The sequence below is a fragment of the Antennarius striatus genome, chromosome 2, assembly GCF_040054535.1.
Source record: "Antennarius striatus isolate MH-2024 chromosome 2, ASM4005453v1, whole genome shotgun sequence".
Lineage (NCBI taxonomy): Eukaryota > Metazoa > Chordata > Actinopteri > Lophiiformes > Antennariidae > Antennarius > Antennarius striatus.
The window spans coordinates 27,265,229-27,292,666 of NC_090777.1; the positions used below are offsets into that span (position 1 = coordinate 27,265,229).

At 39.6% G+C, this 27,438-nt stretch overlaps 1 protein-coding gene across 2 annotated transcripts in view; it reads right to left on the reverse strand.

Moving 5' to 3' along the window:
- Positions 1-27,438, reverse strand: part of LOC137587556 (ERC protein 2-like) — a 149,359-nt gene that overhangs the window by 99,343 nt on the left and 22,578 nt on the right. For both annotated transcript variants that reach the window (XM_068304062.1, XM_068304054.1), the window contains 2 exons: positions 18,478-18,645; positions 1,790-1,927 (listed from right to left, as the gene is read on the reverse strand). In XM_068304062.1, the coding sequence (XP_068160163.1) occupies positions 1,790-1,927; positions 18,478-18,645 (306 nt within the window). The remainder of the gene's footprint in view (positions 1-1,789; positions 1,928-18,477; positions 18,646-27,438) is intronic.

Below are 27,438 nucleotides of genomic sequence, written 5' to 3' on the forward strand. Positions count from 1 at the left end.
CTGAGATAACTATCATAAACACAACTTGACTCTGTTTTGAGGTGCAAGTCAAAAGGTGACAGGCGCTTGAAAATGGGAATGAGGTCAGAAAGAAGAACTGGGTCTGGGCTAAAATTATACTGTAATACCTACATCAACTTTTTTGTTATTTTCAATGCATTCTGTTCCTTCAAGCAATGTCTTCTTGCAAACTGTGGTCAAATGTGATCTTGCATTTTCAGAAATGGGGTCTCGACTAAAAAAATGTTGCTTTTGCCTACAAGTACAAACAAAATAAAACCAGAAATCACTTTTTTTAGCCTGCAGTGCCAAAGCAACTTTCATATGTTAGTATGTGTGTTAGAAACAACTTTAAATATGTACGAAAGTCAGTCAACATCCTGAAATTCTGAGATCAAATTAGTTGATTCAAGGTAGAGCACACACACGCCGTATCTATGTGGCAAAATCAATATGGTTTCAATGAGGGAATAATCTCTGTGATGAAATGCAGTTCACTCAAAACAAAACACCACAGTGGCCGTCGAGGCCATTTATCTTTTCCTGTTAGTGGTGGCATGCTAGTCCAGAAGTGTTGAGGTGAGGCTTTATGAAGACCAGCTGTTCTCTACTGTTGCCAGAAAACAACAAACTGAATGTTTATCACACACATCCACTAACCTGTGTACCTACGTGGAATGAGTCTGCTCCACTCATGTGGCAGTTTTTGGCTCAGTCATTTTTTTTTTTTTGGACGCATCTTCCTGTTAGTCTGTGCAGCATACAGTCCATGCAACATAAAGTTGGTCCTTGTTGAGCTTTTTATCTGTTGAGGCTGCAGAGTCTGTTCAATTGGTTTGTAATTGTGAAATATGTTGTGACTAAATTCCATAATGTTAGAGCCAATTGATAGGACTTCAGGTGCAAACTTAATATCCTACATACATTAGACCTGAGACATGGACATGGAGTGTGTACAGTCTGTCTTTATCATGTTTAATTTTGGTCATGGCGTTTAGTTTTTTCTATCACATGCGTGGGCCTGTGTTATTGGTTACTGACTTTTCATCCCTATCTCTTTCTTACTGTGTTTCTCTTGCCAGATCTGTGCTTTCTCTGTTTCTGTCACATTTCTTGCAGAAGTAACTATTTCGGGTTTTTTTTTTTTTACTGTGCCTCCACCCTTGCATTCCTTGACCTTTCCCTCACTCAATCCAGAGGCCACCTCTTCCATCACAACTGTGCCTCTTCTACAATTCCACGTTTCCATCCCTTCACCCCCCTTTTCAAAACATCTATCCTCCCTTTATTCTATATATCATTCTCTCCCAATGCTCAGCGCTGTTTCAGAAGGGAACTAATCTTCTGTCTATGTTCAACTTAAACCTCCCCTCTCCAGTTGTCTTCTTGTCTCCCTTACTGTGGACCTCATCTGGTGTGGCCCCAGCTTTATAACTTAGAAGGCTGCGCCATTAAAGGATTGCACTGAGTCATAGTAAAGCAACTTAATTGAGTAGCGCGCTGTACACCAGTTTCCCGAAAGACCAGCATGCTTCAATATGTGAAAAAGTTTCCACAACAAGTGGTGGTCTAATGGTTTCATTTTGTGAGATTTTTATTGTCTACACCTGATGAACATGTTTAAGTCTCTTCATTACTGGTGCGCCTAAATACCTCACACCCTCCATCTAGCCACAGTGAATTCTTTGTAACAGAGAAACATCTATCTGCCTTGAGTCGCACCTCGGGTCTCTTGTTGCTGTGAGCTTTTTAAACAAGGACTCTCTTCATCCCTCCCTCCATTCTGTACCTTTTCAGATAGGGCTTCTTCCAGCGTGGCCAGGGCCGTGTCCGTATTGCTGGAATCAGTTTGAAGGCCCTGGACTCTTTCCCTTAACCCAGCCAGCTGTTTGTCCTTATCCTTTAACTGCTCCAACAGGTTTTCAATCTGGAGAGAAAAAGACAGAGGCAGAGGAAGAGTAGAGCAGAGGTTAAGAAGATCCTTTATTATCATTATTAATCATTATTATCATTATTTTTTCAGATTAACTTTTCATGCAAGACCAAGGTGTTTTCCAATGACCCGACATTCAGAAATACAAGCAAGAGTAGTCATGAGTTTGACAGGTTAATAATAAAATGTGTACATCTGCTAACCGGCATACAAAGAAAAAAACACATTACATATAGATGAATAAATACAAATTAACAGGTAAAAGACAAAAACACCTACAATATATATTTCAGAAAAACACAATGAGAACTATGAATCAGGTGCCTCAGAAAACTGTTAGGAAAAGCCTTCATGTAAAAGTAAATATTAACATTTAAAAGCAGTAATAAACTCAGCTGATGTGATGCTCATCAGAAGCCAGAGAGACAGAACTACAAAGACTTGATTTCCTTTTGCATTTCACATTCTATTTGGAAGACTTAGATGACCCAGACTGGTAGACCGGGGCGGTCTGATGGGATAATGTGGTTTAAGGAGCTCAGTTATATATCCAGACACCAGATTATCCAGAGCTTTGTATGTGATTAAATGCATTTTAAAACTGATTCTAAAGCAAGGAAGTAAATGCAGTGAAGGCAGATTGAGATAGAGTGAGAATGTCTTTGTCCAGCTGTTAAATACTGATAAATTTGAAGGTGCTCCATAGGTCAGAAGATGGGAAAGCTATAGGAGCATGTATGCATTTCATATGTAACCAAAAGATAGAAATATTCTGATACTGTAGACTTTACTCAGATTTGTCTACAGGCTCAGAATTACACCCAGATTTTAGGAGCAGATTTTCATTAGAAGCAGATTTTCGGTCCTAACATTAGCTGTATTTTTTAGGAGACATGTTCAAGGCCAGTGATGAGGACATTGGTCTTAATCAGCTAAATTGTAAGAAAATCTGGTAGTCCATCTTTTTCTGTCATATAGGCAGCTGTGTAGTGAAAGTGATGTACTGACGTTAGGTTTTAAACGCCTGTTGGGCTTTTCATCCACAGGAAGGCGATCTTTTGATGGCAGATTATCTATCCCAAAGGTAACAAGTACAGCAGAGACATGGGACACAAGATTGTGCTATTCATGATTAGTCTGAGCAGTTCAAAGGTAAATTCACCAACGGGAAACAAAACATTTCCTCTTGGCTAAAGCTGGCAATGAGGATGGAGGGGTCGATGGTGTCAAATAGCCGGCCTTTATCTGATGAACATCCACAAAATAGAGCACAAACACACAAAAAAAGACACATGTGCAGGAACAAATACAAAACACTCTAGGCAGTACCAAGCAAAATACTAACAGATGGAGTATGTCACAGCGTAATGTAATGAAACGTCCAATGTCTACAAATTAGTTAGCAGAGGACAGCACATCTGGTGACAAGACACGAGGACTGGCTTGTGGTTTATAATTTCGATAAGCTCACTCTGCATTCTTTTAAATTCAGAATTAATGTCATCTTGATATAGAAAAAGGCAGTTCATTTGAAAGGGTAATTGACCCCAGAGATCTGTTGAGATCTGTTGGCATAAAGTATCTATTTTCCTGTCTCTAACTCAGTCGTCTTCGGTTCTTTTTTGAAACGGACAGACAAAGCACTATTCACTCACTACTGTGAAGAATTAATACCACATTTGGTCAAAGTAGTCCTTTCTCAGATCTGGGCTTGTGTTTTACAAAAAGAAAGGTACATGCACTGAAAAGAATTTATTATTTAATGAACATGAGAATCCAATAAAAACAAGGAAAGCACTTCAGGCTGTAAAAGAGCACTTTTTAACTGAAATGGTGACGGGACAAAAAAATTTCCAGTGGGGAGAACATGTTGCATTCCAGTCATGGGTACATAAATAGATAATATCCAAATCTCCACAGCTATTTTACAAATGAATCCAATTAGATTGTAGACTTTGGTGTTCTCTTTACCCTTGAGGGCAAGAGCAAAGATGTAAAGCAGCCATCTTGGTTTTGGTAGTGGAGGAAAACTGGTAGTGGTGGATTTGGGGGGGGGGGGTGTTTCAAAAGATCTTGATAGGTTAATGACAGTCATTACACAAAAAAAAATCTAAAGGCACTAGTAGGTCATTGCAGAAGCGATAGAGACATTAAATCCTTTAGGGAATGATGGGAAGGTCTCACATTACCAGATTCGTTTAAAAAAAAAAGCCATGATTAGATGTGATTTTAGGGTGGGAGCTGTGAGAGAGAAAGAGACTGAGAGAGACAAGGGTTTTAAAATTTATTTATTTGGTTCATGTTTGTCTCATTCCCACAGTATGAGCTGAAGACGTAGTTTCCACTTATTTTCAAAGCCAGACACATTTTAACCATCATGATCTCGAGATAATGAAACACTGGTGAACCCCGTACCCCCTCCCTATGCAACACTAAGGATAGAATATGCTTATCTGAAAACACATTAAATATATGAGGGAGTACAAACAAACTGAAAGCCTGGTTTTTACCTCTTGGTGTAGCAGCTGAGTAGCTTTGACATACATTGTACTACTTAAAAAAAAGCACCAAAACATATAGACTTACACTCATGTACACCCAAGCTGTCCCTGTGGCACCACTTTTCAGATGGAACTGAGCATGTCGCCTCTGCTCTCAGATAAATGATTACATTCTTCAACAGCCTGAAGTTTGCTTTGGCCCTGTCGCACAAAATAACAACCCCTTGATGAAATATTTAGCCACGTCACAGGGCCTCCCGTGAAATTGTGCAGAAAAACCTTTAACGCAAATTTGACATTTTTTATCGGCAGATGAGAGCAAACCGTTTGAGTCATGGATATGGGAAAGAAGACAAGGAATTCCGTTGGAATCCTCAAAGTCAAAACATAAAGACAAATGCCTGTACAGATGAGGGGCAGGGCAGGCCTTATGCTTTTCTGGGGGGGGGGCTCCCTTCCAGTAGCTGGATTGTTATGATGAGAACAGCAGTCGTTTTATCTCTTAGTGTATGAGGCTACTCCAGACTGCACTACAGCATCTCTCACACACACACACACAAAATGACACACAGCAACACACACACACACACACACACATGCAGGCTTTTATCATTAAACCACAGTGCATATGTCATCCCACTCTCCAACCACACACACGTCCCGCTGAAGGAGACCACCTACAACAGGCAGCTACCATGATACTATGGGCCAGGCACTGCGGTGTGGACTGTCTCAGTGACTGTATATATCCTCTTGAAACCATGACGTCTGTCCCAGACCCCCCCCCCCCCACACACACACACACACAACCCACCACTGTTAAGAGCAATGTTGTTTTGAGTTTGATAACTTTATCACCGGCCGATAGGACAGGGCCAAGCTTCTCTCAAAGAGGGGGTGTTGCTATACAGTTACCTACTACTTACCTTGATTTTGCATGATTGTAACTTAAGAATAAAGCCGACAAAATTCACCAAACATGGTGTGAAGCAGAGTGAGCTGTGATACTACGCTCAGTGAAACAAAATACAGTTCATTCATTCAATATTTCTGAGGAGAACAGGTTCTGATCCGCGTATGTTTGTTTGACTTTCAGCAGGATTACGCAAAAAATGATGAAGTGATTTTGACAAAACTTTTGCCAAGGGGTGGGACGTTAGTCAAGCAAGATTTGATCAAAGTTTTGGTGCAGATCCAAACAGAGGAGTGAGATACAGAAATCTTTTAATAATTCTGTCTGAGAGTTGACAAGTTTTTTTTTTTCTGGTTTTGCAACATTTTCTCTAATTTTGTAGGAAATAAAGTGTGAATCATGTATTTCTGTATAATGGGGTGCAGATGAAAATCTTTCTCTTCTATTTCTCTATTGTCAGAAGTGGAATAGAAGTGTATGACATCTGGGGCCTTTTCAAATGTATCCACTCTATTGAGTGCCTTCTAGTTACTTCTCAAACACTTTTCTAAAATAATTGATCATCTATTCAAAATTGCCATAATAAAGTACAGTAATGACAATGCTACCTATGTAAATTTTATTATAAAATTGCAACACAAGAAAAATCTTTTCATTTTGCTGCAGTTTAGAAGGCATAATTCTCAAATAAGACTAATATTTTAAGCAAAGATTAAAGTCTAAAATCCAACAAAATTCACTGAAGAAGAGTTAAAAGGTTAACATTTGTCAATAAAACATAGTTAATCCTCTTTTTAGTGGGCTTTGAAGCCCTTAGGGAGCCTTGGTGTTGAACTATGTACAGTCTGTAGATTATCACCATGATTAGGACAAGCTGAGTTTTACTGTAATGGGAAAGACGTAAGTGAAACAGTATCAGGCCCAGTTTCTTTGGCAAAAAATCATGATCTAAAAGAAATTTGTTCTGGACCAGAACCACAAACTTGGTCGACCCGTTTGTCCTTCATTCAAACTAAGAACTAGAAGTCTGTGGCCTCAAGGGGAATCATTTCCGCAGAACACAAAGGAGACCAGCATGGAGCGTGACCAACATAAAAATAAAATCATTTGTATTTTTAAAACTCTTTTGGACCCATAAAAATACCAAACAGTAATTAGTTGCTCTTTCTGAAAAGGCAGCTCATTTCTCTAAGCTTGTCATCACCTCTGAAAATATGACAGGGACAGTTGTAAAACCTAAAGTTTGTGGTGCGGATACAGATGTGCATGCATGTACGTGCAAACAGGCACACACAGAATGAACAATATGTAATAATGCAGTGTGTAGTTCCCTAGAAATGTAGGCTCAGAAACAGGATGAAAGATGACATATTGGAAAAATCAGTAACTTAACAGTGATACAAGCAAATATATATCACACTTAGAATTGTAAGTTGTGTGCAGCTGTTTGGCATGTACGAGTCTATAGTACATCACACACACCTGCAGTGTGTCCTCTTCTCATGCCATCATTCAGTTTAATAATGGACTACCTCCTGATTCTCATCACGTAGATGCATCTCTTCAAGGACACACACAAGGTGGTCACGAGGGTCAGAGACATCCTGACCTTTTCTGCATTGGGAGAGTGTGACTGCACTTCACTTAACCCCGACCCACCACCCTCGCCCCCTTTGAAACTGAGCAACACATGCAACACCAGATGACTGTTAACATGCACATACTGTGTGAGCTGGCGCCCCCATGTGGCAATTATCTACAACAGTCGCAATAACCCACTCATGACAACTCCCACATAAATCTCAAAAGGCAAAGAAAATGTGTGTGTGTGTGTGTGTGCTATGTTTATGTCTTTCACGTCATTAATATATGCGGACTATAGTTATAAAATGTGACACACATCGCAGGTAACATCCTCTCTACTCTTAGAATTTTTCTACGAAATTGCATGAGGCACTCAGCTTTTGCACACGAACACATTACAAGCTGTTTGAATGGAAGACAAAAAGTACCAGGAAATATTTCACTGCACACATACACTGAAATGCATGTGGATAGTTCCTTATCTACATGCACTGAATTACCACACATACAGCTGTGAAGTCAAACCATGTTTCTGTGGACCACCTTACAGTATTAGACTGTAAAGAGATAATGTAACCCACTGATTCTAACAGCAGAAAAGAGCACCTCTTCCCTATTACCTCAAATGACCTTACCAATGTCATGCCGTTTCTCCCAACTACTCATTATTTCTCTGTTATCAACCACAATGAGTCATACAAAATGACTCCATAAGAAAAGTGGTGCTTGACAAAGAGAGGAGAAGAAGGTAAGATACACAGTTTTTGAAATAATTCTCTGAGCTTTCCTAAATATGGAAAAACAGAGGTACTTATTTATTGTTTTATTTTTTAACCTTTATTTAACCAGGAAGTCCCATGAGAGCAAATCTCTTTTCCAGAGGGAGACCTTTATTTCTGTCAGGAAACGTTTTTCCTTTTTTTTTTTTTTTTTTTTTGTCCTGCTCCAAGAAAACTAAAGCAAGTCACAAATCCTTTTTTTGACTCTGGATCAAAAAGGAACATACAGAGGAAGGGCTCAGCTGCAATGTGCCAGACAGGAAGGTACTTGCTTATTCTACAGCCAAAAAAAAAAAAAGGTTTTGCAGAATAAGTGCAACTCAGAGCAAATTAAAAAAAGAGAGAATTTCTATGGATTTCACCCCGATTACAATTGAAGCTTGTGACTCTCAGAGAAGCTTCCTCTCCATTGGCAAACATTCGCTTTGCTCTGTACTTGCTGTGCCTGTTTAGAAATACAAAGGTTCTCTGTGTCCACACACACACACACACACACACACACACACACACACACACACACACACACACACACACACACACACACACACACACACACACACACACACACACACACACACACACACACACACACACACACACACACACACACACACACACACACACACACACACACACACTCACTCATTCACACACAGAAGCTGTCTGGCACATAAACATACACAAAAGCAGGGAGAAATGAACTTAATGAATACAGAGAAGCAAGAAATATCAATAACATACAGTATGCACAATGGGAACATTTTAAGATTTCTAGTCTATTTTTTTTATTTTGTCTGAATTGCTCAGACATGTTAAGTAGCCTTTCAGGAAAACAATTTTCAAGAAAAAAATAATAACTACTACTCTAACTAAAACCTCATAAACGTCATGCAATATGCAGCCCCAACTTGAGGACAGGGCAAGAAATGACAGATAAGATCTCGTAAAGAGATGGGTGCAGTTACCATTGCCAGGACAAATGAATTTACTCAAGTATCACAGTGTAATGTATGGGTATCTAACACACAACTCACATTAAAGAGTCCCTATTTTATATTTTGCTCTTTTAAAAGCAGAAAAAAACCACTCATCTGAAAGCAATGAATTAAAAAGAAAACTTTACCCATTAGAAATTGTAATTTAAATTTTTAATATGTGACAAATAACTGAAAAAGTACCAATGATGGTACATAACACTTTAAATTGTGAAGACTACAAAAGTTAGAAGAAGAGCATTTAAGTGAACATAACAAAAAGTAAGATTGAAAACTGTATTTCTTATGTGCATAAATGTATTTGTTAAGGTCCAATACACAAACAGGGAACCACACCTACCGTACAGAGCTTATTTTTAAACTATTGCATTGACCTCTGAGGAAAACTCGCACAATCAGACTGTGATCGTTATCATGGCAGCTCGCCCAGGTTCAGGTAATGACTCCTGTATATATCACGTATACATGTGACCAGTGGACATCCTCCCCTTCTCCTACACACATTCCTCCATCAGTCATTCATATAGAGACCCTCTATTACATACATACAACCGATAGACACATTTTAACATACTTTCATAGATAAATATGTACAGTACATAGGCTACATTTTTTTCCTTGTTGCATAGCAGCACACACACCCTGCTCTTAGACTCTGCTCAGACACATAACATAGATGCAGATGATGATGTCAAAAACATATGAAAAACAACGCAAAACTATGTGGCACTCAGTTCATATCTTTACCAAGAATCCTACTATGCTGACGCCACGTCCAGCTCTGTGCTGTCTCTGATTGGCTTACAGTGGAATGACAACTTCTCACATAACCCCTCACTGAAAGAACTTCAATTACGTGAGAAATGACATCGTCATACCAAGCCAATCAGAGGCAGAGTAGGACAGCACATGGCATGACCATAGTAGGATTTATCTCATTACATTTTCTGGGCAAGTCACATGATCTAACCTCTCTAAACTGTGAGTGTGATCACACAACCTCATCCAGTTCTCATCGGTGTATGTAATGACCAGGAAGAGAGTTGGTCAATGTAGACAGATCGCATTTGTGTGATCCAGACTGTAAGCAAGTGTGTCTGTGTCAGTGTGCCAGGCAAGTTTCCACGTCCAATGCTCTGCGAGCAAGACCCAATTTCTGCCCCCCGCAGCTGCAGAATGATGTAGTGATTGCTGGATAATTACCCTGAAGCTTTAGTCCTCCACTCTCAGCACCATTAGTAATAATTCTCTTCATTTTCTCCTTTAAAGAGAGAGCGCCTGTAAGCCTTTTGATAAGAAAGACAGAAAGAAAGCTAGAAAGAAAGAAAGACCAAGTCCGTTTCTGAGCCAGGCCTACTTCACAGTGGTCTGGTCAGACAGGTCAAACACATTCGTCATGCACTTCATATGAGAGACATTGGATCGCACTGTGACCCACTTCTATCTCACGAAGTTTAAGAGAAACCAAATAGCCAGTCTCAGATCTAACATTATGAAATACTAATGCATGACTGCCAAAAAGGTTACGTCAAAACAGGCCAGCATGAGGCATGGCTTGTGTCATCTTCTGGATAGAGTCAGGTCTATGTTTTATATCAAGAAAGCCATCAAAAACATCAGGTTTCTTAAAGTGAGTGCATGCACTGCTGGGTCATGTCTCCTGTCACATTGCCCAACACCGGGTTTTTCTTTACTGGTCGATAGCTTGGGTCCAATCAGACAGCCTCTGGCTCTCACCATTAACCCCATCTGATTGCTGATATGCACCGAGGGCAATATATGGGGGGGCAGGGGGAAGTGTGTGTGTGTGTGTGGGGGGGGTGTATAAAAGGCCATTTACTGGAACCACCCCAGGTCCAACAAGCTTATCTGCAGCCATTTCTCTGCCCTGTGATTGGTCAGATGGAATCCATTAGGATAAAAAGGCATTTGTGGCCTCAAATACACGCCACACACAGGACACACATGTTATATCTAACAAATTTTAGATACACAGCTGTTTCAGGCACACAGTCACCCACCTGGGACAATTACACAACAGTACTTCTATTTAATGGTTTTTGTATCTAAAAACGTAGTATTTTGGGGGGTTATTTAATATTTTATGAACTGGTGTGAATACACATAATTACATATTGTTTGACCAGATTAACAAATGCAAACGACTTTAGACTGGTAATTGCAAGATTATTTCAAAATGCCGGGTCAATGATCAATTTATATATTACTTTGGAGTCAAATTACAAGGACTTAGTAGTAAAAGTATTTTTTAAGTATTTTAGTTTTTAGTATTAGACATAGACATATGATGATATGTCTATGTCTATATATGATGATGTACTGATATTCAACATAAATATAAACAGGATCATTTGTATTTGAAGGAAACGTATGAATGGTAGAAACCTACCTGTATGGGTACAATAATTTCTTCCAAAGAATGCAACGATAGTAGATGACTGTACATAGATGGTATGAATCTTTGGGTTCATCAACACATGTGAACATGAACTGAAGCTCATAAAATTGGGGAAAAATAGACTGACAGAGAAGCACTTGCTCCAAAAATAGAGATCAAAGTGGCAGAGATGAAACAGAGGAAAAGTAGAAGGCTGAAGAGCATCTCTATATATCTCTTTATCATTCTCTCTCTCTCTCTGCTATTCTACACAATCAAAGGCCATGCCGTACTGATGACACCCGACCAGAGCCAGCGATGACACCAGGCTGCAGCAAGTGGTGAAAGAGTCTGGAAGAGGTTGTATGGAACCTGAGCTGGGTTCCCCTGAGAAAGTCTCAGGGAGATCTGCAAGACACCAACATAACGAACATAGACCCTTGTATAAAGGGCATCCTTCTACACAGACAGACACATACACACACACACACACACACACACACACACACACACACACACACACACACACACACACACACACGCAGATGTAATTGAATCTCCCTGTCTGTGGTTGCTATAGGGAGGAAACATGATAGGGGGACACTATACTTCCATGAACACAAGCAAGCCTTTTTAAAAACATGAATATGGATTGAGATGACCACAATGTTTGAACATGAATAACACATGTATGCCAAAACCACACTACAACCGGCTCTGAATGTGTACCTACCCCACCCCTGCCCCCCAGCGAAAGAAAAAAAAAAAAAAAAAAAGAAACCAAAAATGAATAAATAAATAAAGGCATCATTATGCATTGGTCATGGTTTTGCAAACCAAGGGCTCAGACAGAACTCCCCCTGTTCTGTGTTGTCATATGTAAGAAAATGCTCACACAATCCTGGCATATGGATTTTCTTTTTTTTTTAATCTACATTTTCTCATTATATTTAGTTAAATTCAACCTTGTCTTGTTAGGATCAAGATTCAACTCAACTCAAGCAATTACATCATGGTACCATGCTTTAAGCCATGGTGACTATAAATATAGAGGTCTCCTGGAGAAAATAATACACTCATACTGTTATGTGGAGAAAATTCCTTTGGTCCCAAGAGCGTTGCTGGGAGATCATTTTGAATCCTGTCTAACAATGAAGGTGGTGAGTCAAGGTGAACCTGAGACACAGGTATATACAAGTTTAAATCAACTGTACCCTTTGTCACTTCTCTATCAGTATGGGTGGGATGTAACTATACCTACATATAACAACTGTCAGATCCATGTTTAAGATTGATGGCAGCATGCTCAAATCCACAAATCCATTCTACTGGTAATAATAACAACCACACTGAAAACCCTGTCAGTCACATATGCAGAAAAAAAATCAATCAAGCAAGATATTTTTATTACCTTATTACTCAATTTCATAGTATGCAGATTTAACCGTGAAATGGTTTAACACGGATGGACTAGCTGCTCTAATTTGAGGCCCTCCCATCAAACCACAATTTTGAATACTTCTCCAGGAAGTATTAAAAACAGTGGAGCCACAGCAATTTATATTATTAACATCCTCTAGAGAATCAATCTTTTATGTTGGTAGTACCAATTTTCTGTTCGTACTTGACAGATGACAGAATTAGTCTTAGTTATTCATCGTTCCACATCAAAATATATAAGGTTAATGTGTTTTATATGTGGATCATCAGTTACACTAAGTTAAAGTTGAATAAAAAACTTATCAAAATGCATGATGTCTACCAAACATATGACTCAACATTCTGACTTTCAATTCCATGTCGTAAATCCTCTTAGACGTCCTACAGTCTGTCCATGCTCTTACTTCTCCAAATGTCTTTTCCTTATGACCAGGAAGAGAGTACTTGAGCATCCACTTATACACAGATATACCACATCCTATGTGTTTTTATATATGCGAATAGCAAATGTGTGTGTGATTTTGTTTAGAGCAGTAGTGGCAGCTCTTAGCACAGCAGTGTGGAGTATGGGGTTGTCAATTTGGTAGTAAATACACAATGCAGGATACACTCTGTTTATAAATTTTGCAGCTTCTACAGATCAAGAAAAATCTATCTTTTTTTTTCTTCAACTGCTCACAAAGTCTACGGGGTTATCCCTGAGTTAACTGAGTTCAGCTGCAGATCAAAACAACCACTTCCTGACTATGGTCTGGACGCTGAATCGGAAAGGCTAAGACTAAGGTCGATAAAAGTGAAGCCTATTCTTATTTATTCATAGCGAAAGTGATAGATTTGATGGACTGTGTGTGTGTGTGTGTGTGTGTGTGTGTGTGTGTGTGTGTGTGTGTGTGTGTGTGTGTGTGTGTGTGTGTGTGTGTGTGTGTGTGTGTGTGTGTGTGTGTGTAGGGAAAATGACCATTTCTGGTAATTAGATTTTCTACATGACACAAATTTTTTTTTACAGTTGTTATAACAGAAATAATGTTTTTTGTTATTTCTTCCAATAATACTGCAATGCTAATATTTTGACTTTCAAAATATTTAAATGAGTCCAATACAGGGTTGATCAACACATTTTTTTCATTTTGCTATGAATGTTCATTTCAGAACTTTAAACACAAGCATGTGGAGTATAAATATGTGTGTGTCATAAATTGTTTGCTAATAAACTCTGTGCTAGCTGAACATTTGTCACTGTGCTCCTAAAATTCTTTGCCTGCTCTTAAGTGTTTTCACATGTACTCCTGAGAGAAAAGTTAGCTCCAAGCCTTGTGATCCTCAGCCCATCTTCGCTTTAATGTGTCCAGAATGTTTTGTCATTTTCATCCTGTATTTGGATATAGAAAGCATTAGGGAAAGACGTATCATATCTTGGGAAAACTTACTGGGTCAGTCCATGTTCTTTCCGACGGGAATGCAATGACTTTTACAGAATGACACCAAACAGGATACAAGTTATGCCTCTGAGCAACAGCGCTGTCTTTGCCTTGCATACATAAACTGTGGCGTCCCAGACCAGACTCCAGACTAAACTTTTACACCACTTGCAATGTTTTCATTTAGGGACATCTTTTAGGGTCTCTTCCTATACACAAGTGACATTTTTTAAGTCACTCTATTAATGATTATAAACAGCACTAAAGTTGTAGATGTTTTAACGACCTAGCACCAGTAAATCTAATTGGAGTTTTGCAGCAACTTTTCATGGCTTTGAAAAGTTCAAGTGTATTTGATTTTTAAACATACTGTACTCCCCAAGAACAGAAAGAAAATGAAAAGAAATGTTGATAATACAAAAATATTTCTAAACTCCCCAACTACAATCGGTTTGATTTCTTACAATCAAAGAGAGTAGAAGACCACTTGTTTAAATGAGTCCAAATGGGTTAGCCGGTCTGGGTTACGTCTGGTTCAATATTTTCTACATTTTTTTATGTCTGATTATGATAATCCGGTCATGGATGACTTACATCCAGTTAACCTAAGACTTGCTGTTCCTCTCCTGTGGTCCACCACGACAAACTGCTACAAGGAGGGCAAAGTCAGTCAGTCATTTTCATATTACCACCGCTACATCCGCCGCAGCGGGTCACGGGGAGCTGGAGCCTATCCCAGTGGCATAGGGCGTGAGGCGGGGGACACTCCGGGCACGACGCCAGTGCCCCGCGGAGCAGGAGGACAAAGTGAAGAAGCATTTTAAGGTGAAGAAGCTTTATCTGCGCCTTTTCAGGTCTCGGAAATCACTTTAAACTCTTTATGCAAATTTACCGTACAACATGTCACATGTCATACAGTGACAGGCTGTAACTTGCTATGCATTTGAAGAGAAAAGTTTGTTTGTACTAGTTTAACCAATGGAAATGTTTGGATCCAGGAGCCCTGGTCCACGTGAAGTTTGTGCAGCAGTAGGGTATGTGGGTGCATAAACATAAGAAAGCACCAGCTCAGTCCACTGGGTTTTGGATGTGTACTGTGTTCACACACTTTTGAGAGAAAAGTAATAGTCATAATGGTCGTAATGACAATAATTATAAAAAAGGGAAGGAATAAAGTATACAATAATATTACAAATTAAATACATTGGTGAGAAAATACAACAGTGGTAAGTTATCCATGTGTTGTTTTGATTTTAGCCATAATTTGAATTCACTGGTAAAAGCATTATTATTGGTCTCCAGTTTTAAATTAGTAGGTAGACAGTTCCAAAGTTTTGACCCCTTTGCAGAGAAAGTAGACTGACCCAAAGCTCTTGTCGTTTTCTAAACACACAAGATCCATCTTCTGTTGTGCTTCAAGTGACACATTTTCCACTGAAAAGTGTCATGTCACCAAGTGAATAATCATTTTCAATCCACACCATCTTCCACACCAACCGACTCGGATTAAGCATCTCTCTCACCAGAAGCAACTGTCTGTCAGCAGCAGTTTCCAGGGAGCTGAGAGGACAGCAGTCAGCCAAACTTCTTTCACAAAGCTAGCTGACAGCAGACATTTATTATGACCAAAATAGTTTTCATGTCAGCTCCATGGAAAGAAATCAATGTTTCCATTTATCGATTTAATGACATTTTTCAGCCAACTGCAACGAGTGAGGAAAGTCTACCACTGTCTGACAGACGGGGAGCTTATCAGTCCACGTAGATATGGTTAATAAACTGAAGAAGAAAAAAATAAATGCACACATACACAAAAATACATCCAAAGTATCACATATGTATGCACTATATGTGATATAAAAATGTCTGTGGAGATTTACACTCTTCAATAAAGTTCTAAAACACCATGGAACAGTTAATGCAGATATTAGTTTGACAATAGATATGAAGGAAAATAGTTTTCCCATCTTTGTGGGTTAAGGTTAGGGTAAAGTCAGGGTTAAGGTTAGGATTAGGACTAAAGTTAGGGTCAGGGTTAGGGTTAGCTATGCAATATACGATAATTAATTACAGATGATACTCTGATCTATAAACATGGAAAAGCATGGTCCAAATTCAAAGATGTGATGAACACTGCATAAAAAAATAAAATCTTTCATGTTGAAAATCATGATATGACTGATGACAAGGAGACGTTCTACACTGAAAAGGCAGACAATGATGAGGAAGTCTTACATTCAGGAGAAGACAGACACCCAGAGAGGAGATGATGGAAAGGACAAGAAAAGAGAAGAATCAATAAAGAACAGGAAAATTCTAGACAACATCTCTCAATGTTGAAAAAAAGATATAATGTGTGAGGAAAGGAGGGCATTTGATACAGGAAAACTGGAGGTGAAGAAAGCTTACATTCAAGAGAAGAAAGAAATTCAGAGGAAAGGGGAGGCGATGAACAAAGAAGCTGACGTGATGACAGAGAAGAAAAAGTATAAATGAAAGAACAAAAAATCACAGATAAGAAAACGGGGCAATCAAAGCGGCCATGGCAACCAGTGCTGCCAACACGACAGACTATTCATCTTCCAGCTCCATTTCCGGTCGGACCAATAGGGATTGACATGACAACTGCAGCTGCATCACTAAACCAAAACATCAAAGATCCAGAGAGAAACAAAACGTCTCCAGTGAACCTTCAAGAGCATTCACAGTGTTTTTAAATACCACTACATTTTGACATATACTAAAAGTGCAAGCATATGAAACTAATAAAAACCTCTTAGTTTTTTTACCAGTATAATATTTCAAATTTTCTGGAAATGAAGTGAAAAAATTCAGCTCAAATTTAAAAAGCTGCACAGTGAAGGTCAAAGAAAAATGACCAAATTACCAAAATAGCCAAAATTGGAAGATGTGACACAAGTGAGTAAGTTCATAGTTCATAAATAGTTAATGTGCCTTGATGTGATGTTGTGGTCTGCAATCATTAAAGTCAACCAGAAATTTCAGTTTTGCGCCGACTGTTTCTCATATTTGTTGGTAAAATAGTTCAATTTTATGAAGGCTTCCAATAAAATTCGGCATTCGGCACCATGATCACAAATGTCTTTATACAAATAAAACACTAAAACGTAGAAATTCCTAGAAATTACCACTGAAATGAACTGACATCCTATTTAGAAGACTTCATTTACCATAACTTAGTGTAAAAATTAAATATTAATTAGACATCAGTAGGTAGTGGTCCTCACCTACCTGCTACAAACTAGCTAATTAAGTGGACGCTATTGGTGGGACCCTGAGGAGTACAGTGCAGCGTGCAGTCAAAGGTCATTTTAAAATTTCTCTCACAGAAGGGGGGTGGTGGTCACGTCAGCATAATAATGCATATTGAACATATTAATGCACTCATCTACACACACACACACACACACACACACACACACACACACACACACACACACACACACACACACACACACACACACACACACACACACACACACACACACACACACGCTGAAGCACGGCATGTGCACCTTTACAGCAAGATAAGGTCAGAAAAAAGAGAGCTCTAATGTGAGGACATAAGAGGAACCAAGGAAGTTGAGAGGGTGCTTTTTGTAAGTGTAATTAGTCTATGTGGGAATTGCCGACATGCACACCACAGGTGGCCTTAATAGCTAACCTTATAAACGTCATTAAAGTCTCTTAGATGTTCCGTGCAAGTGTGTGTGTGTGTGTGCACGCTTGTGAGCAGGTGTGCATTCAGGAAGGAGCCTGTGTTGCTGTGGGACCAGAAATGACATCCTTTTCACTTATCCATCTTCTTCCGTGGTCACGACTGTTCAACATGTGAAACAGTGATCAACTGTGAAATCCAGATCTCACAAGGCACATTCACATATCAAATAATCAAATAAGGTTTTTTTTTTCTTTCTTATATTAGCAAACGCCAGCAAAATGATGATTATCTTGGCAGAAATCGCACGCAGGATTCATTTTCAATACGTCTGATTATCCATGGAATGTAATTTGATGTGGTGACAGTCAATAAAGTTGTCATTTTCTCCCTATAAAAGTGATATAATGGTCAGTTTTTCCTGGCAAATGTCAGATGAGAAAGAAAAAGATAAGACTATTCCTTTTTTCGTCTTTAAATATAACACCAATCCCACATTTAATCAGAACATGTTGTTTTTTTCGATGATATCAGCTGATTTTTTTGGCTGTGTATCATCACTGAAATAAGTAGTATCCATCTTGGAGCCATGTGTGTCCACCCAACATTCAATTATCACTCACATTTTACAATCGAATCATCTTTTCTACCAACTAAAGCTGGGGGAAATCTGGTTCCTATAGGTTTTGTTATGTCAAATGACGTCTTTTAGACACACAGATTTTAACTATCGTTAATATAAATTTTTAAGATTAATGCTGTTTCAATAAAATGCTATATTTTATTGACACTGGGGGCATCAATCATATAATGCAATAAACTTCTGGACACACTTACCTTCTTCTGCAGGATGTTAACCTTCCTCTCCTTGACATCCAGCATGTCCTTCATGTCTCTGATCTCTCCTGTTAGTGTGCTCTTCTCGTCTGTCAGATCTTGCAGCTGTTTGGTCTTCTTGGTCAGGAACTGTTCTTTCTCTTCCAGTCGCACCCGCAAAGCATCTACCTGAAAAAGACCATGAAACTGAAGTGAGAAGCAGATAAGAGTTTAGATGGAAGCAGCAGGCACACTAATAAGAAAGTAGAGCGTCATACAGTCAAACAGAAAACCCTCGATATCTGACTATTCATAAAAATTTAACTAGACAGGCCAGATGATGGACAAGCAGACAGAAACAACAGAAAGACTTGTAAAAATACAAAGAAACAGTAAAAAAGATTCTGAAACTTTTTTCCAGGATTGGTTTCCCAGTCCTCATTCAGGTGGCCCATGTGTTATTATTTAGTAGTGGAACTGACATATTTCAACACATTTACTTGTTGACATTTGGAAGTGGTAAAAGTCCAGCTCTGACCTAGTGTCCATAAAATGAACCACTGTGGACTGATGCCTTAAGTCTGTGTGAATCAGATGGAGCGTGGAGCTTGTCCAATCATTTGATATTAAGAGAGCTGTAGATTGGTCCAACACGACCCGTACATCAGACTTCTTTCACACTTCACACTCACACATTAAAATAATGTGTATTTGGCTGCATGGAATGAGATGAGTGATATCTGAGCTCACTCCAAAATATTTTCATAGACATGTATGAGTGATCCTCTGCACCACCTACACTGAAACACACAAACGCACACATTGCCTCAGCCGGCCCGTCTTGGACAGACGATGTGCTTTTCTGTGCCTCTTCGACATCTGAGCGCATTTACGGCATTTTTTCTCTGACAGAATGAGTGAACCCAATGGAACCTATTTTCACGTTGTGCATGTCTGTTATGTTGTAATTCAAGTAAGCACACATACATACACACACACACACACACACACACACACACACACACACACACACACACACACACACACACACACACACACACACACGTCCTCATTGTCTGTTTCCAGGAAAACCTGCTCAACAAATCTTGAAACTTTGGCACGTGGATGCCAACAGTGGCATGGATTCAGAACGTGAAACTGGCTTACAAGTGAGGCAAACTGTATGACAGGAAAGAAATCATATCAGAAAAAGTAATGAATTCATGTCTCTTCTTACCCAATGTGAGATAAAATCTTTCAACATTGTTACATATCTACTACTTTTATTTGTTTTAAAGCCTGTCCTGGTGACAGATTTGCGTTTGTCTTTGAGGAATTTTGACATTTCATATTTCTACAACATCTTGATTGCTTTTCATTCTAATATTTGTAAATGAGTAGAAAGAAAGTAAAAGCTAGAAGAGCAAATAGTCTAAATTTCAATTTGAAGCACTTCTACAGATAATAGAAGTAGCTTTTTTATTTAAAATATCTTACTACATCTATGCTGTACATACATGGAATTTACACACACAAAGACAACTCAAGTTTCTCCCTGCTTGTATTGATGTGTATGCGCAATGTGTAAGATGAGCTGAAGAGACACACAAAGCTCCTCTCAAGCAGCAGCATTAGAAGCAGGCCAGGACCCCCAGGTGTAAGATGGTGAAATATTTATCTCATATTGCTCTTCTGGCAAATAACCAGAGTCTAATACTGAGCCCTGCTCTGTCCTCTTAGCTCCACACAACACAGACAGACAGACAGACAGACAGACAGACAGACAGACAGACAGACAGACAGACACAGACACACACATACACACACACACCACACACACACGCACACTAGTGACACTACTAATCCTTTTTACATTAGTGCTTGCATATTAGACCCTGATTCCCATGTGTTGGTAGTCTAAATGTGTGTGTATGTGTGTTTGCCATTCTATATGAGACATAATAAGGTTTCTAAAAAAACAAGGGAAAAGAAAGCCCCCTCCCCACTTTTCCAAACCCACCTGGCAAGGAGTAATTTGGAGAGAATGTAGCAGACAGACAGCAGAGAGAGGCAGGAAATCCCTGCTGTCTCACCTGCATGTGCCAACTAAACTGTGATAGTCCTTTACAGACACTCTTTTGAGAACCCCTTAAAGCACTACCGGGCTCATTGCAGTTAAATCAAGGAGAGAGAGCGATGGACATATGAGGAGAGAGGGATGAAAAGATGGAGAGTAAAGGGAGAAATAAATGAAAGAGTGACAGAGGGTGGAGAGAGATGATGGGAACTCTTAACGTATTATTGGATTTGAGCGTATAAACACCACAGACATGCTGCTTCCTCACAGGCTCAAAATACTCCTCCATCAGCAAGTCTGCTGCAGCAGGCAACACTGTATGGCTTTATCAGCTGGGACACATGCTGAGATGACAGACAGCTAACAAGTCAAGGTGATTAACCTCTCGCTTCTCCTTCAATTTCCTCTTCAATATTTTTCCCTGTAGTCCCATTCCTCTCACTTTCAACTTCCAGCAACACCTCTAACTCTCTAACCCTGCCACTACTACCTCTCTTTCAACACTTCATCCCTCCAGCCAAGTTCCAAACTCTCCAGGAGTTTTCCTATTACCGTTATAAGGTGCAGGACCTGTGGTGAGAGAAAGTGACGTGTGGGTGTGAGAAATCCCTCAACTCCACAAGTCAGGTTGTCTTTGCGAAAGGCTTACATTTCCCAGCTCTGACTTGGTAGGTTTGTGCATTTCTGTGTGGATTTGTTTCAATGTGTAGGCTTGTGGTTTCCCCTGCTGTGATTTACAGTGGCTCAACAGCTGGGAACCAGGTATTAACTCAACGTTTGGAGTTTTTTTTGTTTTTTGTTTTAATCAATTCATCATAAATGTAGCGAGGCAAAGTGTATGTGTAGATCATAACAGTTTAATTAGCATTGCTGCTGCCGCTGGTCCGACCTAGCTGTCTGCTGGGTGTGAGTAAAAGCTACACCACCAAGTAAGTGAATTACTGTATTTTAAATTTCTTTTTTGTTGCAAAGTTTTATTGTTATCCTGATGCACCATTTGATCAAGTAAGTGGTGCAGCAGCAACACACACACACACACACACACACACACACACACACACACACACACACACACACACACACACACACACTGCCTGATACATACTGAACCAGGCCTCCATTTATCAACAGGCCTGCAACAACAGTTTCACAAAATGTCACATACAAACAGTGACTTGTATCCAACACGTTATGCTCTAATAATGCTCATATTTTCAGTGACTTCAAAGCAGTAAATATATTTCTACTGTGTCTCTTTAAAATGTTTTATTTACTATATTTAAAGTACAAGAAGGTGAGAGGTGACAGAAAAGTGGGTAGGGAACCAGTGAAGTCCAGACTAAACTGAACGCGAAGCAGACGCTGAACATTGCACTAAAGCATTCCTCAGAAAAAAATTAATGAAAACACAAATCTACTGTGGTGGAAGTGTTCCAGCCTTTCATTCAGTTTCATTTCTAAATTTCCTTCTTTCGTGTTCTAGAACTGCGGTTGCAAAACTATTGTACTGTACACATTCATACCTTTGCAAGTTTTCAAGATGCACATGCACTTCCAATTTAACATGTACCAATACACACTTGTACACAATCATTCTCCTTGACGTCCTCTCTCATGCTTGCAATGACAGCCAAATGTGGAATCTGGACACTAGTTAGTAAAAGTAAAACAGAGGCTTAAAGAAACAGCGTCTCTGTTTGTCCTCACCTCCCTTTTTCCTGCCTCACATTTCATCATAAAAGTTTTTCTGGCAGGCAGATCTGCAAAGGTATCAGGCACAGAACTGGCTCTGGGTTGCAATAAAAAACACAGGGGCAATATGAGTTGACCACAGTCAAAATGGCAGAACTAGAGACGATGGAGAGACCACAGCAAACGCCTGAGAACACACCAATACTTGAATAGTTACACACAACCGCCTCTGTGTCTGCTTAAATAATATGTTTGAAAGTGGCTAAATCTGACAACATTACTGTAAAAGTTGTTAAATCCCGTGAGTCGGTCTGTTGGAGTGTATGTAACGTCTGATCCTGCACAACACACAGCTGGGTGAGCGATTCACTTCTCTGGCCTTACGACACCCAGACAGCCTGCAGAAATACATCCGAGAGGAGCCATGAGAATTAACCTTATTTATAGGCCTGTGTTGTGAAATTAATCATCAAAATGTATGAAATGATAGCTGAATAATTCACGTTATCTATACCATATGTCTACATTACACTGTACTGCATCACACAGATGACTGTGGGCAGAATAATCTATCTATCTATCTATCTATCTATCCATCTATCTATCTATCTATCTATCTATCTATCTATCTATCTATCTATCTATCTATCTATCTATCTATCTATCTATCTATCTATCTATCTATCTATCTATCTATCTATCTATCTATCTATCTATCTATCTATCTATCTATCTATCTATCTATCTATCTATCTATCTATCCTCACACACACAAAGAGAGATAAGAGAGATTATGTCTATGTTTCTAGCTCTGACAAAAAGGTTTATTTGTTAGTCTCTTGATATACTTTGTAAATCAGAAACAAAGAAATATAGTATCGACTATTCCTAGAATAATCTCCTTTCTATGTTATGATAATACTTATTTTTTCTTTTCTTTGCTACAACCCACAACATTTAATCTGGATATTAAGTAGGTCGATGAGATTGATGCTCTGCCTTTCAGCCTCACGGGTGATTGAGACTAGTATCATCCACCCCATCAACATGGTTGATTGTGGCTGAAAAGGCAAAAGAAAAGAGATTTCAGGGATCTGTCAAATGCCGAAAAACACTTTTCTAAAAGGTTGAACAGCCCAAAAAACTCTTCAGGTTTGAGATGTTCTTTAATTAATACAGAATGATTGGTGTCTGGTGTTGATGGTCACACACAAATGCAATTATGTACAGTGGTTTCTTATAAAGATCATTTCAAAGCTGTCTAGTTTATCTTCTATTTATCATTTCTATCCATGTGACTAGATTCTACCAGGTCAGGTTGGTTGTAATTTCATTTTTATCTTACCATAAGCATAATCCATCCTGCCAGCACAGGAACAGAAGCATCAACATTATCAAAAAAAAAAAAAAAAAAGCTTTGCACGCAATAAGCATTGCATTGCATTGCAATGGTACTGCAGGCCTATGATTCTTCTGCACATGTTTACCAGAGTGACTGTTTTATGTAGTTTAACAGGAAATAGATTCCCTGAAAGCAAACTGTAGTAACTGCCATGCGGTGCTGGAAATGATCATGAAAAATAATCAAAGAAGGAGCAGGCGTTAATGAGGGGGAACGCCTGCAGCGTCTCTTCCTTTAAAATACATGTATGTGTGTGTGTGTGTGTGTGTGTGTGTGTGTGTGTGTGTGTGTGTGTGTGTGTGTGTGTGTGTGTGTGTGTGTGTGTGTGTGTGTGTGTGTGTGTGTGTCAATCTGAGTTGAGGGGAGTAATAATGATGGATGGAGGGCAAAGGAGGGATTGATGCAGCTGTGTGCTGCGATGATGTGAGTCCCTACTTTTTTTTTTTTTTGTCATATATCCATCCTCTGGTACAGTACAAAAAAGTATGGCATGATTGAATTTTATGCTTTGGTAGAAAACATCCATTCATTCAGTTGACAAGGATCCTTTTGTTAGTGGGTGTTCTGTGTGGGGACGTCTACGGTCCTCGTCTCATAGTTTACATCAGTGCTTTCCCATGTTCTCCCATCGCCTGCAGGCAGACAGCTGTGTGGCCACGGTTTGATTCACAGATGTCGGACTGAACAATGAGACCGTGGCCCTACTCTCCACCTTGTAGCCCACACTGTGAGGCAGTTTAAATCTACTTATAATGATGAGCCAGCCCCAAGGTGAACCACCTATTATGCAATTCCTGATGGGCGCTCTGACTGTGACTTATCCCGTCTGTCTGATGACGCACCATTAAATGACACCAAGCCTCTCAGCCACAATAGAGAACATCCTCATTTCCTAACAGACGATCTCCGGTGTCGTCATGTCTGCTGCAGCGGCCAGCTCAGGTGGAGAGGTGTGTGAGCGTGTGCGTGCTTGTGTGTGTGCTTGTGTGTGTATGTGTGTGTGTGTGTGTGTGTGTGTGTGAAATTAGAGGTTAAGTGGTTTGAGCAAAATACGGTGACCCTAAGAAGAGAGGAGGTCAGAATTAAAGAAAGGAGACCATTGTCTCCGGTGAGCTCCATCAGCAGCCTCCCTGCCAACTGGTTAGCCAGCTGCTGAGCGACAGAAGATCAAGAACAGGCCTTGTTGCCCCTGGTGTTGATGTGCTGCATGTTTTTGTTTATGTCGTTTCAAATTGTGCCTTGAGACATTAAAAAGAGAGAAAACATTTGCACGGTAAAATTCATCATGATGATAAAAATTTTCCTCTGACTTCGTCTGACTAGACGCATCATTTGCAGCGCGGTAGGTGTGATGCGAATTTGCATGACAACATCAATGTGGATGTTTCCGTGTGCAAAAGCACCAGAATCCCGTTGCCCGGTCGACTCCTTCCATTGCGCTCATATCTATCTTGTTCTCTGTGTAAACCATGAAAAATCTCATCCCTATTGTGACCCTTATGACTCCACTTTATGGCTTTTCCACACGCCTCTGAAGGACTCACGGGGGCTTTATTTTGGACAGTGCCATGTTTGTTCTGGGGGGCTTGAACTAATGCTGCATGCCAAGCCGCATCCATCCTAGGAACCCAGAAGCGATGCTTTGGGGTCTAAAAGTGGTGACCGTGGTCATTGAAGTTCAGATGAGGTCATATAATAACTGGTCTGCAATGTTGAAACTCATCACAATGGGGGCCCGGGTTTGAATGTGAAGTTGATATTAGTGGTTAGCCTACAACAGGAACTGTTTTCCACTAGCTCAATCACCTCCCTGTTGTCTTCTGACGCATTCATCAATACCTCCTCCTCCTCCTCATCCCGTTTGTCACACACTCATCCGTACGAGGGTCTCAACAGATGGGCTCAGAATGGAGGGAGAAGTGGGAGGGGGTTGAAAATGAGGGAGGAAGATAAAATATGGATGTAAGAGGCAAAAGGGAATGAGGCGGAAAGAAAGCCATAGAGTGAGAATGCAGCGGGGTGGGGTGGGGGGGGAGCACTGGGTGGAGTGTAACCAGGTTGAGACCACATCTTTTCTCTGCCTCACTACCTATATAAACCATCAATCAGCAAAGAGAACAAGGAAAGATCAACAAAAACAGTCCAGCAGGGACCACAGCACACAGTACCATCACATCCATCACTGACAAAAGCCTACAGCCGTCTACATCCATCAATAAACTCTATTCGCTCACTCCTCACATCCTCCTGTTGCGCCATCTATCACTGACTCTTTCCCCTCTACCGCTCCAAGATTCTTTTCCTTCTCTTCTTGTTTTCATTCAAGTTCATGATGGACACCATGGCTGACATTATCCAGTCGTTTTTGAGTCATACACTGTATATTGTCTTCAAGTGTTTAAACATCAGTCTCAAGGGATCAAAAAAAACCGTCAGTGAACGTCTTCTGGCAGACGCATGGCAAACACCGGTGATGAAAAGCAGCACAAGATGCAGCGTTTGAGGTCACATGTGATAAAGTCCGACTGAAATGCCAGAGACTGCTCTGCAGAAACACAGACATGCTGCCACATTGCATAATGCACATTAAAGGTACTCGGCTCCGAACACGACTGTTGGCATTCAGTGAAATATAACTTGTTATATCGTTATGTTATTTATGCGCCTGATTTGTAAGCACATGGAACACATTTCAGAGCTGGGTTTTTTTTTCCACGGTGTAGTTAAGTGGCCACCTGCAAAAAGCTCACCTCAAGTGATGAGTATTTAAATCAAAGCGTATCAAACTTCACAGAATGAAAAACTAAGCTAATGTCTGCAGAACACATTAAACACAAAACGATTTGTTGCATCACAAAACGAAGGTAATAATTCAGATTATTTTACTCTCAGGGATTCAGTTACCACTAAATGAGACAGCAGACATTAATAAGAGGTCATGCAGAGAATGGCAAGAACTTATTTTGTGCAAAGACACATAAATCTCCGTAATAGTTTTCTAAGCCACAATACAGAGGTCTCTTTTTTTTTTTGGATGTAAGTTGTTTTTTTAGGTATTATTTTTAAAGTATTTGAAATATAGTTGTAGAAAAGATTAAATCATTGATACAAATCTCAAACCCTGTCATAACATAGAGTATGGGTAGATACCCCCTGCTGTTTGAGGGAGGCTGTTGTATAGCAAAGACAATAAACTCAATCATGTAATGTTGGACTATGTACTTTAGTGGTGTGTCTCTAGAACAGAATATTAGCTGTGCTTTTCCTACTCCTGGCTTTTGGAAAAGTACCTATTGTGTAAAAGCCAAAAAAAAAGCAATCATTTGCAACTTCAGCCTCTAAAATCTTTCCAATAACAACTGTGTGAAACTGGGTTATTCTTTTTGAACATAAAAATGTGAGTGTGCAAGAATAACGGACATAATAACATTTATCCATGCTCCAAATATCTGTTTTAACCGTAGAGGTTATAGGATTTGGAGTCAAATAATTCTGATGGAATATGAAGGTGAAGGAGGGAAATGTTATCCAGATCAGATGCGTGGTAAACATATGTGACTGAATGTGCAACTGACGGAGACCAAATATGATGTTTAATTCATGCAAACAGGGCAAAACATCTTTTGATGCTCATATAATATTAAAAATTAAATTCTCTTCGAAAACTAAACATTTCCAAAGGTTCACTTTTTCACTTTGGGGATGTGGCCTCTTCTTCTGTCACTATCTGATTAAACATGCAGGAAGGCCTCCGATGGGTTACCTGATCTGCTGGAGTATAGTTACAGCCCTACATTGTCGTGATCAGGGC